Below are 13,991 nucleotides of genomic sequence, written 5' to 3' on the forward strand. Positions count from 1 at the left end.
CATAGTGCATCTTTGGGTTCACTTATTTTGTTCTTGCCAAATAATTCTAAAGGCTCTCTGAAGAACTTTTCTAGAAAACAAATTTCAAAGCAAAAAAATTTAGTAATTTATTATCTGATTTGTTACGAACTCCTGAGGTTTACCAGAAATTTTTGAAGTGTCTACATGGCTACAGCAAGAAAATATCGATTGGTTTGCTTGTTTTTGCCATTGCATTGTTTTCTCCTTGCTTTGATGTTTTGATTGTAATATGGTAATATTTGTCTGGACACTCATCGCTTGCCTCTTGTGGCTTGTGAATTTTTGCAAGTATAAAAAAAAAGTGTAGGAAAATTTAAAATTTTATATAATTTTTTTTTCATGGTTTAAATTAGTCTGTCAAACTACGATTTAGAATTATATGCCAATTCTGCAATGTTTTATTAGGAAGATTCATAAAAAAGTGTAGCCATAAAAAGAGTAACCATATTGTATGGCAAAACCAAAGGCCATGCTTAAAAAATGTGGCCATAGCCAAAAATCTTGGCATGCTTCAAAAGTGTACCGGTATCTTCACCTATTGGCACGCTTTCGAAACGTAACCAAACCAATGAGCATGTTTCTAAAAGTGTAGTTGTATGTCTACTTTTTGGCACGCTTTAAAAGCGTAGTTATAGGATTACATACAAAAAAGCGTGGCAAGAAATTAAACGTGCTAATAGATTGACAAAAGCATGGTAATAGAACAACCGACACGTTTGCAGATGTGATCTTTTCAAAAATATGTTGATAGCTCAAAAAACATAGCAATAAGCTGTTCGTTACGCTTTTTTCCATTTTTTGGCATACTTTAAAAGCATGACAGTAGGCTATTTTTCTTGTAGTGTGTCCTCTGAATCTATCTTCCTTTGCCAAGCATTGCAAAAGATGATTTAACTTCAAATACCAGAAGTTGATCCAACATCAACGTTGTACACGCTATGGATGAATATAAGACGCTCTCCTCTGTCAATATCAAAAATGCTAATAAATAAAATGAATATTTAAGTCAAAAGCCAAATAATTCCATGCTTTGCTTCCCTACATGGTTAATGAAGACAATTTTGAGGTGTATAAATAAAAAGTTATTAATTCATTTCAACCTCACACAACAATAGATAGTAAAACTTTTTCCTCACTCAATTGTAGCTAGATTATATTTAATGCCACCATAAATCCAAATGAAAATGTAAGACGTTTAATTTGACAATAAATAGATTAAATTCCCAAAGTGGTTTTCAGATTCATAATTTTCACCATTTCAGTCTCTTAAATTCAAAATTATCTATATTGGTTTTCGAGATTCAATTTTGGGCACTATGTTGGTCTCTGGACTCTTTCTAGTACTAAATCAACAAACTAAACGCTGAATTAGCTCTGACTTGCTATGCTGGACATATGGCTAAACAGCGTCGTTTCGTTTTGACACTTAAACAAGGCAAAAACGAGAAAAGGAAGAAGAGTTTATATGATATGCAATTCATTATATCTCCCTTCATACATTTTTTTTGCTTTATTTAAAAGCTAAATCGAAAAGACGCTATTTAATCATGTGTCTAGCATTGCAAATCAGAACTAGCTCATTTATTCAATGTTGGAAAGCATCCAGGACCCAATATGGTGCCTGAAATTGGATTTCGAGGACCAGCATAGTGAATTTTGAATCTGATGACTAAAATGATTAAAGTCGCGAATCTGAGGAACCACTATGGAAATTTAATCCAATAAATATGTAAGGCGGCAAAGTTACCGTAGGCAAATTTTAATACTGGAAATCAATTTTTTTTCAACTAATATCAGTCAAGTTTTTTTTAAATTATCTTGTTTACTTTAAATTTTAAACCCTAAATCATAAACTTTAACCCTAAATTATAAATTATAATCCTTATTTTAAATTCTTCATAACAATGAGAATTTTTAGAATCTATCTATTTATATCTTATAAAAGTTAATACTAAAGTCATTCTACATTCAAGTGATGATACATAGATTACTTATAATTTTGTCAGGTAAACATATTATAATAGATGTCATTCTATTATGAAACCAAGCATATATATCTTCCTTTCAATCTTAATGTTACTTCTTGTAACGGTTTTTACAATAATTAATAAGATGACTTATACTACTAAAATCTCTTCTTAACAATATTAATGTCCTCTTAACTATTCAATTCATATTTTATAACAGTTTTCGCAATAATTAACAAAATGAATCCAACAACTAAAATCTTTTTTTAGTAATGTTAATTGTTTTCTAAATTATTTAATTCATACTTTTTAAAACATATAGTTTACATGGATATAGACACTAGAGGCAATATTTGAAGTCATAATAATAATGACAAATATTAAAAAATATTGGAGCCTCTCAAGAAAGTGGTGGTAAAGAAGACGAATTACAAAATCAACAATTTAAAGCATTGCATCTTATAAGATACTTTAATTAAGAGAATGAAAAAAATTTATATAAAATTACTAGCAAATATACTTAAAAAATAATTCACATTTAAAAAAATCATTAAAAGTAGTAATCGCTAACTTAAACAGCTAACTTTTGAACTAAGTCAAGTAGTCAACCAATGTTATTTTATTTTATTTTATTTTAATATGTATATTTTAATTCTATCTAATGAAAATGCAATCTATTTATACTTATCAAAATAGTTGATAATATAGATATATGAAGTTTTAATTTTTGAAATAGAAAATAATAAAGATACAACGATACTATGTACACACAAAAAACAGTTACTTGATAAAATACATATTAAAATATAAAATACACATTAAGAATAAAAAACACAAATATTTATTCGCAAATATATAATGGCTAATTATATATATATATATATATATATATATATATATATATATAGCATTTTTAGTAAAGATAATCTTTAATATTATATAAATAACAAGTCTTAAAATTTTTATAAATTTATAATGTATATTTTTATGTGATTAAATTTTCATTATTTCACAAAATATTTTTCTATTCATATTTATAAATATGTATTTAAGATTATTTTATAATATTTATTAATCGTTGCTATCATTTATTTGAGTCTACACAATTAGGGGTGTGCAAAAAAACTGGTTTCATTGAACTGAATTGAAACTGAACTGAAACTGTTTTAAATAAATCAGTTTTTTTAAATAAAAAACTGAACTGAAACCATAGTTTTTATGAAAAACCAGTTTATTAAAAACTAGTTTTTATGGTTCAGTTTAGTTTTAAACCAAATTAAAACTGGTTTTATTTAAACTCCAAAATTAATTTTACATACTCTTTCTTTCTCTTTCTCCCTTCACTCTCTCTCCCCTTTCTCTCTCTCTCTTTCTCTCTCTCTCTCTCTCCCTTCTCTCTCTCTCTCCTCTCCCTCTCTCTCCTTTCCCCCTCTCCCTCTCCCTCTCCCTTCCTTCCCCTCTCTCTTCCTCTCTCTCCTCTCCCTTCTCTCTTTCTCCCACTCCTCTCTCTCTCTCTCTCTCTCTCTCTCACCCTCTACCTCTCCTTCTCCTTCCTTCTTCTCTCTCCTCCCCTCTCTCTTCCTCTCTCTCTCCCCTTTTTTTCTCTCTCTCCCTCCTCTTTCTCTCTCCCTCCCCTCTTTCTTCCTCTCTCTCTTCTTCTCCTCTTTCTCTCTCTCTCTCTCTCTCTCTCTCTCTCTCTCTCCCCTTTCTTTCTTCTCTCCCTTCTCTATCTCTCTCTCTCTTTCTCTCTCCCCCTCCTATTTGTCTCCCTCTTTTTCTCTCTCTTCCTCTCCTTCTCTTTCTCTCTTTTTCCTCTCTCTCCCTTCTCTCTCTCTATCTCTTTCTCTCTCTCTCTCTCCTTTTCCCCCTCTCCCTCTCCCTTCCTTCCCCTCTCTCTCTCTCTCTCTCTTCTCTCCCTCCTCTCTCCCCCTCCCCTTTCTTCTCTCTCTCTCTTTCCCCCTTCTTTCTCCTTCTCCCTCAATTCCCCCTCTCTCTCCCCTCCTATCTCTTTCTCTCTCTCCCCTCTCCCCCCCTTCTTTCTTCTCTCTCTTCCTCTCTCTCTCTCTTTTTTTCTCTCCCTCCTCTCTCTATCTCTCCTCCTCCCCTCTTTCTTCCTCTCTCTCTCTTTCTCCTCTTTCTCCCCCTCATCTCTCTCTCTCTCTTTCCTTTTCTCCCCTCTCCCTCTCTCTCCCCCTCCCATCCCCCTTCTCTCTCTCCCTCCCTTCCCCTTCTCTCTCTCTTCCTCTTTTCCTCTTTTTCCTTTTGTTTCTCTCCTCTCTGCCTTCTCTCCACCTCCCCTCTCTCATCATCTTTCTCTCTCTCATTTTTCTCTTTTTTCTTTCTCTTTCCTATTCTTCTCTCTCTCCTTCCCTTATTTCTCTCTCTCATTCCCTTCTTTCTCTATCTTTTTCTCTCTCTTTTTTCTCCTTCCTCTCTCTCCTTATTCTCTTTCTCTCCTTTTTTTCTCTCTTTTTTTTTTCTCTCATTCTTTTCTCACTCTATATCCCTCTTCTCTTTCTCTTTCTTTTTTTCCAAAATAAGAGAGAGAATGAGGAGAGAGAGAAGAGGAAGAGGAGAGAGAGGAAGAGAGAGAAGAGGGGGAAAAAGAGCGCAAGAAAAGAGAGAAGGAGGAAGAAAGAGGGAGAAAAATTGAGAGAGACAGAGAGAAGGAGAGAGAGAGAAAGAGAGAAAGAAATGGGAGAGAGGGATATGGGAGAGAGAAAAATGAGAGAAATGGATAGAGAGGGAGAAAAGGAGAGCGAAAGAAAGGGGAGGGGAAGAAAGAGCGGCAGAGGAGAGAGAGAGAGAGAGAGGAGTGAGAGAGAGATGGAGATAGGGAGAAAGAGGGGAAGAGAGAGAAAAGAAAAAGGTGGAGAGAGAGAGGAAGACAAAGAGAGGGAGGGGGAGAAAGAAGGGGAGCGAGAGAGAAGAGGAAGAGAGAGGAGGGAGAGAGAGAGAGAGCAAAGAAGAGAAAGAGAGGAAGAGGGAAAGGAGAGAGAAAGAGAGAGAGAGAGAGAGGAGGGAGAGAAGGCGAGAGGGAAAGAGGACGGAGAGAGAGGGAGAGAAAGAGAGAGAGGGGGGGAGAGGAAAGGAGAGAGAGAGAGGAAGAGGGATAGGGGAGAGAGAGAGAATGAGAGAAAAGGGATAGAGAGGGAGAAAAGGGAGAGAGAAGAGGGAGAGAGGGAGAAAGAGAGAAAGACAAAGAGAGGGGATGGGAGAAAGAGGGGAAGGAGAGAGAAAGGGAAAAGGAAAATAGAGAGGAGGAAGAGAGAGAAAGGAGGGGGAGAAAGGGAGAGAAGAAGATAGAGAAAGAAAGAGAGAAATGAGAGAGAGGGAGAGGAGAAGAGAGAGAAAAAAGAGAGAAAGAAGAGAGAGGGGAGAAGGAGAGAGTGAGGGAAGAAGAGAGAGAGAGAGCAGAAGAGGAAAAGGAGAGAGAGAGATAGAGAGAGAGAGAAGGAGGGAGGGAGAGAGAGAGGGAGGGAGAGAGAGAGGGGGGAGGGAGAGGAAAAAGAGAGTGTGAGAGGAGAGAGAGAGAGTGGGGAGGGAGAGGGAAAGAAAGAGGGAGAGTGTGAAAACTAGTTTTAGCCTATAAACCAGTTTAAACTGGTTTTTTTAATTAAAACCAGTTTTATTTTTATGAACTGGTTTAAACTGGTGCACTGTATTATAAACTGGTTTAGAACCAGTTTCATATGTGACAAAGCAGTTTGGTTCAGTTTTTAAACCATTTAAAATGGTTTAGTGCAGTTTCAGTTCAGTTTATAGAAAAACTGAACCATGCACACCCCTATACACAATCGAAAGGGTCTTATTCTAGTTTAAAAATAAAAGTTGGATAATGTTGACTAAGTTAATTCTTATTCAGTTATACGTTCTCCAGAAGTTACGTCTAGTGAGTAATAGATAGGAAGAGGTTCTTCATTGTTCATTAATAAAATAAAATAAGCGAAAATTCAATTGATAAAATTCATAGAAGACATAAAAGGAGAACTACTCACGTTTTCTTAGCTTCTTTGTATGTATGGCTTGATGCTACAGCCATAAGTTGTCCGTCGTGATTGTATGACAAGGACGCAACACTATTTGGATATTTAAGCAACTGAAATTGAGAAAAAACTGTATTATAAGAAGAAAAAGCTACTGAACTTATTACAATCCTGTAATATTAATATTTATTAGATACAAATGCAAAACATAATTGGGCAAATACCTCAATTAGTCTTTTTCTATTTTTAGCATCCCATATGGTAACATAACCCTCATTATCACCTGTGACAAAAGCACCTGTGATCCTAAAACAGAAGTTAAATTAATAAAAGTTATTAGCTTCCTAATCCAAAATGGCAACTTATACGCAAGAAGGCACATACATGGGACTGAATGCAATGTCGTTCACTGGTGTTAAATGATGCTTTCCTTGCTTTGATTTTGGATGACACCGAAAAATATATCTGTGAGAGTGCGATATAGCATTGTATTAGAACATGGCTATGAAATTCTACTTTTAAACCGTAAATAAGTAAATAACTGAGATACATTAGGACATTTGGTAAACTGGTAAGAGATTTTTCAAATAGTTGAGAAACAAGATGAAAGGTAGCCGAAATTGGAAACGTAAAAACTGAAGTTGCAAATGTGTTTAAGCATTTCACTGACATACATTCGAAAATCAACTCTAGAAAATTTGTAATCAGAAAAATACAACAATCAAACTAGATGAATTATATTAAATAACTGCAGTCTCTCATTCAACATTGAATTTATCCTGAGTATAATTTCGACAAATCTGTAATAGTAAACTGGAGGAAAGTAGTACAAATTACTGGAACTAAACTATAATAATAAAATATCTGGAGTGATTGCAAACAACACAGTTCATTAGTTTTTCAACTAGTGAGCAAGCTCTTTTGTTATGTACAAGAATGGAAAAAAAGGTACAAAAGCAAAGTAAAACATATGTATCGGTTTTTGTTTTTTTCCTCTTTGTAGAATTTTGTTAGATATTATTTTATTTTTTAAGATTTGGACAAAAATTAATCTATGAATAGTGTCAGCATCAATAACTGACCCATTGTCATTTGAACCAGATGAATCTGAAATCTGCAATGCTACACGTCCATCTACTGATCCAGCTGCAAATCCTGCAATAATAATCAGACTTCAAAGTTGCCTCCGTGAACTATGATCTATGCTTGGTTCTTTCCATAACTTTTTAGAGTGCATTAAACCAGTCAATGCAACAAGGTTTATGTTGACAAGATAAACTCAGATAGAGCTCATCAAAAAAGAAATAAATCATAGATTTCATAGTTCATACCTTCGGCATAAGGAATTGAACTGACACATCTTAAATGTGTACCACTGAATGGTTCCTTTGAATGAACTGCCGCGTCAAATTTACGTAAATCGAAAACTTGCACTGATGCTTCAATGCCTACGGTAAGACTAAACCCCAAGACAGACATGGAGTCAATTTCTGCAGCTACACTTCTCAAGCACGAAACAGCCTTCTCCATACGGATGTCCCATAGCAGTAACTTTTTATCAAAACCACCTGTGATCAACTGACCTACAATAATGAAGGCCACTAACAATATGAACTTCACCGTAGACCTTTTTCCTGCTGATACCAGCATCCCAATGGTTTTTCTTCTAATGCAAGTTTAAGCATATGATGAAGCTTATGACCATCACAAGTATGTATAGTTGTTCATAATTACAATTGAAAAAACAAAGTTAGCATACAATACATTTATGATACTGCAACTGGGAACATGTTTTTAGGTAAAAGCAAGTATTAAATTGACGTTTTATGTTATCTCTAAATATTGTAAAAGCATTTTGGACCTTCTTCGTAACCAATAGTTTATTGAGCTCTACGTATGAATATCTACTCAACTGTTCAGAAACAGTCAAAAGCTTATTGTTGTAAGTTTGTTGTATAAGATAAATGAACATTTAGTTTGCTATACAACCTGTCTCAGAGGTTTTCAGTAACATGTATGAATTATTCGTATTCATTCATATATGCTTAAACATGAGAGCAACAGTATCAACATGAAGGATTATAAATTAGTTGTCAATATGCCCAACATTATCAATAAATGAAAAATTAAAAGGTGAAGATTACAACTATAAAAGGGCATCAAAGATTGGGTCAATAGCTTACATGTTTCACTGGAATATCCAATGCACGTTGCTATATCATCATGACCACCGATTGTATCAATAATTCCTGAATCCAGATCATACCTATAAAGTTTAGCCCAAAAGGAGTCAAACAAAACATGCTAAAGAAATAATATAAAGCCAAACACATCCACTGCAAAACAAGTCAAGCCATTAAGCCTTTTTCTTAAGGCTAACATGGATGCTAGAAAACCACAACATGATGGAATATACAACAGATCACATGCTTCATTGCTTATTAACCAAAGTCAATAAAGAATTTTAACAGTTCACAATTCAAATTCAGAGCACCCCGTTTCCCATTTCTCCCTCATTCTTACACATTCATCCAACATCTTTAACTGTATTTATATTTTCAACCTTCCACAGCAAAACGAAGGTATGAAAAATCTATCAAACAAACCATCACATTCCCTAGGGCATTTATTCAATGTACCTGCTCTATCACTATCAGCATAATCCAGCATGCCATTCACAATTTCACTTTAAGTCAAACAGTGAACCTTCGATCTTGCAAACTGACTTGTTGCTCAATCAAGTATACGTGGTACTAAATTTTTGAAGACTCAAGTTGTTTCTTAAACAATTATGTCAGGAATGTGATCCACTATTTGCGTGTTTGGATTACCAGTTTGATGCACCCATAATCAATTATGGTGTGGACCAAAATTCCATAATTAATTATGAAGCCAAAATTAATTATAGCAGAAGTGAAAATCTCAGATTCAATTATTTATCATGGATAGTTAAAATCATTTAGTGAAAAAAAAAACTAACAAAACAAAATATATCAAACATAGATCATTTTAGTTCAAAATCAATTCTGACATAATCAATACACACACTAGAACTCCAAATAGCTTAATAAAGGAAACTTGCTGATACAGCAAATTGCGTCAACTAACTAACTAACTATAGCAACTAAGTGATTCCGAAAACCACATGCCGGGATCCTGGAATACTTCAAAGTTTAAACAAGTATACACTATACATCATGAGACCTAAGTTCTCTTTGAATTAAACAATAAATATTAAGGGTTTGTTTGAACGCCATTTTCGAAAAAAATCTTATTTAAATAATATTTTTTTAAAAGATCATTTACAAAAGTAAAAATAATTTTTTATTTAGATATCTCATGTAAAAAGATATTTTTATCTATCAATTATGTTTGAGTAAAATAAGATAAAAATATTTTTTTGTTTATTTATTATGTGAAAAAAATATTTTTTTAAAGAAAAAAATATTGAAAAAAAATGTAAATTATAACTTCTAAAAAAAGATATTTTTTATTTTTCTAGTACTTTTATTTTTACTATTAAAAATTTGCCAAACACACTTAAAATATAAAAAAATAAAAAAAAAAGATATTTTTACATTGGAAAATTTTTTTTTATCAATTTCACAGCGCTCAAACAAACACTAAGAGATATTTAATTAAATAAAAAATAGGACCTTCGAATTAAGCCATCGGAGGCGGCGGAGAAAGCAACGGCTTCGTCATGGAAGTAACAATCGAGGAGGGGAGCTTCGGAAGGAGCTTCAAGTCTGAGCAATGAAGCGTCCACGTCGTACAACCGAAGACTCTGCAATTTCACCACTCAATAAGCAACTAAAGTAACTTTCTCAAAAGAAGAGAGAGAGAGAGAGATGAGAATTACGGAGTCCCAAGAAGAGATGAGGAGGTTGTTGGAGTGGGGAGCGAATCGGACTCTGGAGATGGCGTCTCTCGTTGGTGCTTCCAACTTCAACAGCAACGAGTCACTGTTATCTCCCTTCATTTTCAATTTCAGCGCATGAGAGAACAAGGGGATGTAGTGTTCTGGGATGTGACAATGGTGACCTTTCAAATTCATGAAACTGGATTATCGGAGTGAATAAATGCTCCCGCCCACGAAACAAATCAAACTACTTATGTTACATTTTTAAAATTAAACATGCAAAGCTTTCTAACCTGGATCCGTGGCGCAATGGTAGCGCGTCTGACTCCAGATCAGAAGGTTGCGTGTTCGATTCACGTCGGGTTCAATTTTTTTCTATCCAATATCTTTTTCTTCTTTTCTTTGCCACGGTATTCGCAAATGTTGAGGAGCAAATAATTTTCATATCAATGATAACCATGTCTGAGTCTGACACATGGTTATAACCCAGAGTAACAATTTCACCCCACTAGCTAGCAAAGAAGTATGGATGAATTAGGTTTAACTAATCTGGTCAAAGCTTAATTGCAAAGGCCAATAAGAACAAGCATGGTTAATGAAAGGACAATGATTCATACACTCAAGTACATAAAACATAACATTAACTCAACAATAAAATAATCAAGCTAGACTATCCGTAACAGAGAGGCACAAAATTTCTCAACAAACGCTTCAGAGACAAATAAATATATACAGAACTTCGAAGTTGTTTCGCTGCTAGAGATTCAAAGCCATAAGTTCCTGACAAAGGAATCAACCCTCAAGACCTTTCATCCGGAACAAAGAAATCAAATCTAACATCGACAGAAGAACCAGAACTGTCTCCGGTTTCCTTAAACTCAATATTTGTTATTGTCCCAACTTCATCCATATCTTGATATTCTGGCTTAACACGCCGCACAGGAACAGTGACGGAGTAAATAGTTCCAATATCTGTATCAGAAGAGACACTCAGCTGAACTTTGTCCTGCGACTCTATCTCCACAAAATCTGATAGAGCACGCACAATGTTGTTAACAATTTTTCGCTTTGCCTCGTCACTTACTTCACATCGATCAGAGAACAAGATCATCTTCAAGCGTTGCTTGGCAATTCTAGCATTCGAACTTTTTCTAGACACTGCTGATGGGAAAACTATCTTCCAAGCTAAATTTAATCGCTCAAAGAAACTCATGTTAACAGCATCAAGGAGGAAGTTCTCAGCTTCTTGACTAACAGATTTTGATGAAAACTTGGGACCTTCAAGGACTCCAGAAACTGGCTTGCAGAAGCCACGCATATTGCTGCGACGTACAATTGTCAGGCTGGGACATTTTGGGGTGAATTCAGAGATGCTAGATGCTCCATTTGAGTAACCACTGAAATCCACCTATTAGGCAGAAAACTAGGGTATTAGTGATAAGGCATTCAGATTCTTGCTAATTGTTTGTGAGATATGCATAGTATATAACAAACCATGAGCATTTTTGAATAGCAGTCATCAACAATGAAAAATTAAACATCTATAAGACATGTGGCCTAGTGCATGACGCTCCGGGTTTGAGCACGGTAGATATATAAAACCTTATCCCCACAACTGGAGAGGTTTTCTACGTTATTTGTACCCTTGTCCAGGTCAAAAGGTAGCAAGACACGGGCATCAGAATAAAAATATCCAAACACAAAGATTAAACAACAGCATTTTATTAAAATTATATTGAAAACTGCAGTCTCACAAACTTTTTAATCATACTAAATTACTAATCCACCCAATTAAATGCAGGTTTTTATTTTCCAATAAGACAATCAGCAAAGGGACCTCTAACCCTTGTAAACAAAAGAAGCTGTGTTAAGTACCTAAGGAAAATGAAGAACCACACCTTAAAAGCTAGTATTAAGGGGGAAGAATCAGTATCCTTAAATACAATATCAAACATCCCAGACTACTTGATGCGAACTTTGGGCACCCCATAATACACGTCCCTAACAGGCTGCAAGATTACAGGCTGATGGAGAGAATCCAGGGTTTATTAATGAAAGAAGAAAAGGGGATCAAGTGCAGAAATGGGAATGAACTGGAGCAGGTAAGGGGGGATTCAATTTTGCAGATGGGAGAAGACCCTGCAAAATAGATATCAGCAACAGCAAAGTGATGAGATGGATGTGGGAACCATTGAAGGGGATGTGAATTTGGAAGGGCACAGGACAGTGTGGGGGACATTTGGTTGATTGGAGACAATGAGATGGCTTAGGTCATCAGGAAGAAGAGCAACTTGCTTCTCTGGTAATTCGCTATTTTCTCATGCAAAACTTTATCTTAATATACTATTCTAATCAATAATATTTTAATCCATCAATAACTATTAACTATCAACAAATACTAGAGACAACTCATACTTCCAAGCAAATGAAATAAGGTTGAAAAGCAGTTATGTCTTCCTGTAGTACTTGTGCTGGTGAGCAATTACATAATGTTACAACTTTACAACTTATGGATGCAGGATTGCAGGTTACCACATAGTCCACATTATCTTGGCCTAGTGAGATTTCTTGTTACTTTCAATCAACTTAAAATAAAGATAAAAAATAATATAATCTAACAACAACAAAATCCAAAAACGCTATTGCTTCAGAATGTAGATGGAACATAGCCTCCAAAACATCCCCAGCATAATGAATTTGTACCTTATAAATAGTAATAAGGACAATAACAAAGAAAATGAATTCTAACCATAGACCAAACGGAGACGTGTGTCTTTGTCATTGTACACCCAATATTTGTAACTGAGAGCTACGAGAAATTTATTCTTATTTCTACATGTTTTACACAATGGCAAGAAGTTCATTATGGGTGCAAGCTTTAAAACCAGGTTCACAGAAGCATGTTAGACCAAGCAAATCATCTCCATGATTTTTTACAAACTTGACAGCAAAATGTGAAAGTGAAAAAATAAATAAAATAAAAAGAGTGAATATCGAAACTAGAGATGTGAATTTGTATAACCTAAAATTTCAAAATCATAAGACATACATTGACGACCCCAAAGGCTTTAATTCCTACAAATAATAATAAAATAAAATAAAGGAAAATACCCCTCATCAAATACCACCTGATATGCCCTGATTTGTAAGATATATCATGCAATTGGGATTTCAATTCACCATGGAAAGAAACATTTAACTGAATTTCATACAGAAATAAACCAATCATCTAATTCGAACAGGTGAAAAAAACAAGAGAATAACAGGAGAAAGAGACAAAACAGACAGGATAAAACCTTTGGGGAAGGGAAAGAAGAGATTCGTGGTTGTGAACGAGAGTGATAGAGAGGAACAGTAGCATAAACCCTAAGATCACCAGAAATCGCCATTGTTAACCCAAAAAGAAAAAGAAACAGCTTTGAGCTCGAAGTCGCCCCTGCGTTCAAAATTTAGAGCTTGAACACACTGACCTCAGTTATGCGAGTGAACTTTGCGCTCCTTATTTTCTCAGGATTGGTTGTTTACTTGTTTTATAGGGAGAGAGAAAACAAGGTAACAGATTTCTTGTTAATTAAACAGTCAGAGTTGAGAATTAAAATTTATAGATTATATTTTACCGGTGTTGTCATTACACAATTATTTTTGTAAATAATGTGAATAATAATTTTAAAATTAATCCAAATAAAAAAAACACTTTATTTTAAATAATTTTATAAATTTTAATATTAGAATAATTATTTATTAAGTTAGTGAATTAAACAATCAATTATTATTAATTATGTATGAATAAATAAAATAAAAAAAATAACTATCCAATTAAAAATAATTAACATAATCAATCATCTACATATCTATTGTTTATATTATTTAATATTTTTATTATTTTCATATACTTTTTTATAATTTATAATTTAAAATATAAGTTATTTTATCTATTATTTTATAAGTAAAAAATTAATTTTCAGAAAGTAAAAAATAATTATCTATTATATATATAATTGGAAATTTATTGGGTAATGGTTTAATTAGTAATTCGTAAAACCATTTAATTTGCTAATAATTAAACAAATATTTAAAATTATACTAAAAACTTAAATTTAAATAATAAAAATAAAGAAATACAACAAAGATTTTTTAATAAATAAAATAAACATG

The 13,991-nt window shown here is 33.9% G+C and overlaps 2 protein-coding genes and 1 non-coding gene across 3 annotated transcripts; 1 reads left to right on the top strand and 2 right to left on the bottom strand.

Annotated features, from left to right (window-relative positions):
* Positions 1 to 481: 481 nt before the first annotated feature.
* Positions 482 to 10,056, bottom strand: LOC130979300 (mitotic checkpoint protein BUB3.3). The gene is made up of 9 exons (XM_057902711.1): positions 9,837 to 10,056; positions 9,631 to 9,761; positions 8,158 to 8,240; positions 7,306 to 7,557; positions 7,057 to 7,129; positions 6,359 to 6,439; positions 6,199 to 6,280; positions 5,987 to 6,087; positions 482 to 984 (listed from the first exon to the last, which is right to left on the bottom strand). Exons 1-9 carry the CDS (start codon positions 10,029 to 10,031, stop codon positions 918 to 920), a joined length of 1,065 nt encoding a protein of 354 aa, XP_057758694.1. The 5' UTR covers positions 10,032 to 10,056; the 3' UTR covers positions 482 to 917.
* A 75-nt stretch (positions 10,057 to 10,131) lies between these two features.
* Positions 10,132 to 10,203, top strand: TRNAW-CCA (transfer RNA tryptophan (anticodon CCA)). The gene has a single exon. It is a non-coding gene; the product is annotated as a tRNA-Trp (tRNA).
* A 193-nt stretch (positions 10,204 to 10,396) lies between these two features.
* On the bottom strand, positions 10,397 to 13,389 carry LOC130979679 (cell division topological specificity factor homolog, chloroplastic). The gene is made up of 2 exons (XM_057903198.1): positions 13,133 to 13,389; positions 10,397 to 11,244 (listed from the first exon to the last, which is right to left on the bottom strand). Exons 1-2 carry the CDS (start codon positions 13,223 to 13,225, stop codon positions 10,636 to 10,638), a joined length of 702 nt encoding a protein of 233 aa, XP_057759181.1. The 5' UTR covers positions 13,226 to 13,389; the 3' UTR covers positions 10,397 to 10,635.
* Between the last annotated feature and the right edge of the window lie 602 nt (positions 13,390 to 13,991).

Source organism: Arachis stenosperma, chromosome 5 (genome assembly GCF_014773155.1).
Source record: "Arachis stenosperma cultivar V10309 chromosome 5, arast.V10309.gnm1.PFL2, whole genome shotgun sequence".
NCBI lineage: Eukaryota > Viridiplantae > Streptophyta > Magnoliopsida > Fabales > Fabaceae > Arachis > Arachis stenosperma.

What these genes read in the sequence shown, in the direction of transcription:
- LOC130979300 (XM_057902711.1), bottom strand. Translation starts at nt 10,031, where the DNA reads ATGAATTTGAAAGGTCACCATTGTCACATCCCAGAACACTACATCCCC. An exon ending in GACATTGCATTCAGTCCCAT is followed by an intron (nt 6,281 to 6,358) that starts GTATGTGCCTTC and finishes CTTCTGTTTTAG; the next exon opens with GATCACAGGTGCTTTTGTCA. An exon ending in ATAGAAAAAGACTAATTGAG is followed by an intron (nt 6,088 to 6,198) that starts GTATTTGCCCAA and finishes TCTCAATTTCAG; the next exon opens with TTGCTTAAATATCCAAATAG.
- LOC130979679 (XM_057903198.1), bottom strand. Translation starts at nt 13,225, where the DNA reads ATGGCGATTTCTGGTGATCTTAGGGTTTATGCTACTGTTCCTCTCTAT. An exon ending in CTTCTTTCCCTTCCCCAAAG is followed by an intron (nt 11,245 to 13,132) that starts GTTTTATCCTGT and finishes TCTGCCTAATAG; the next exon opens with GTGGATTTCAGTGGTTACTC.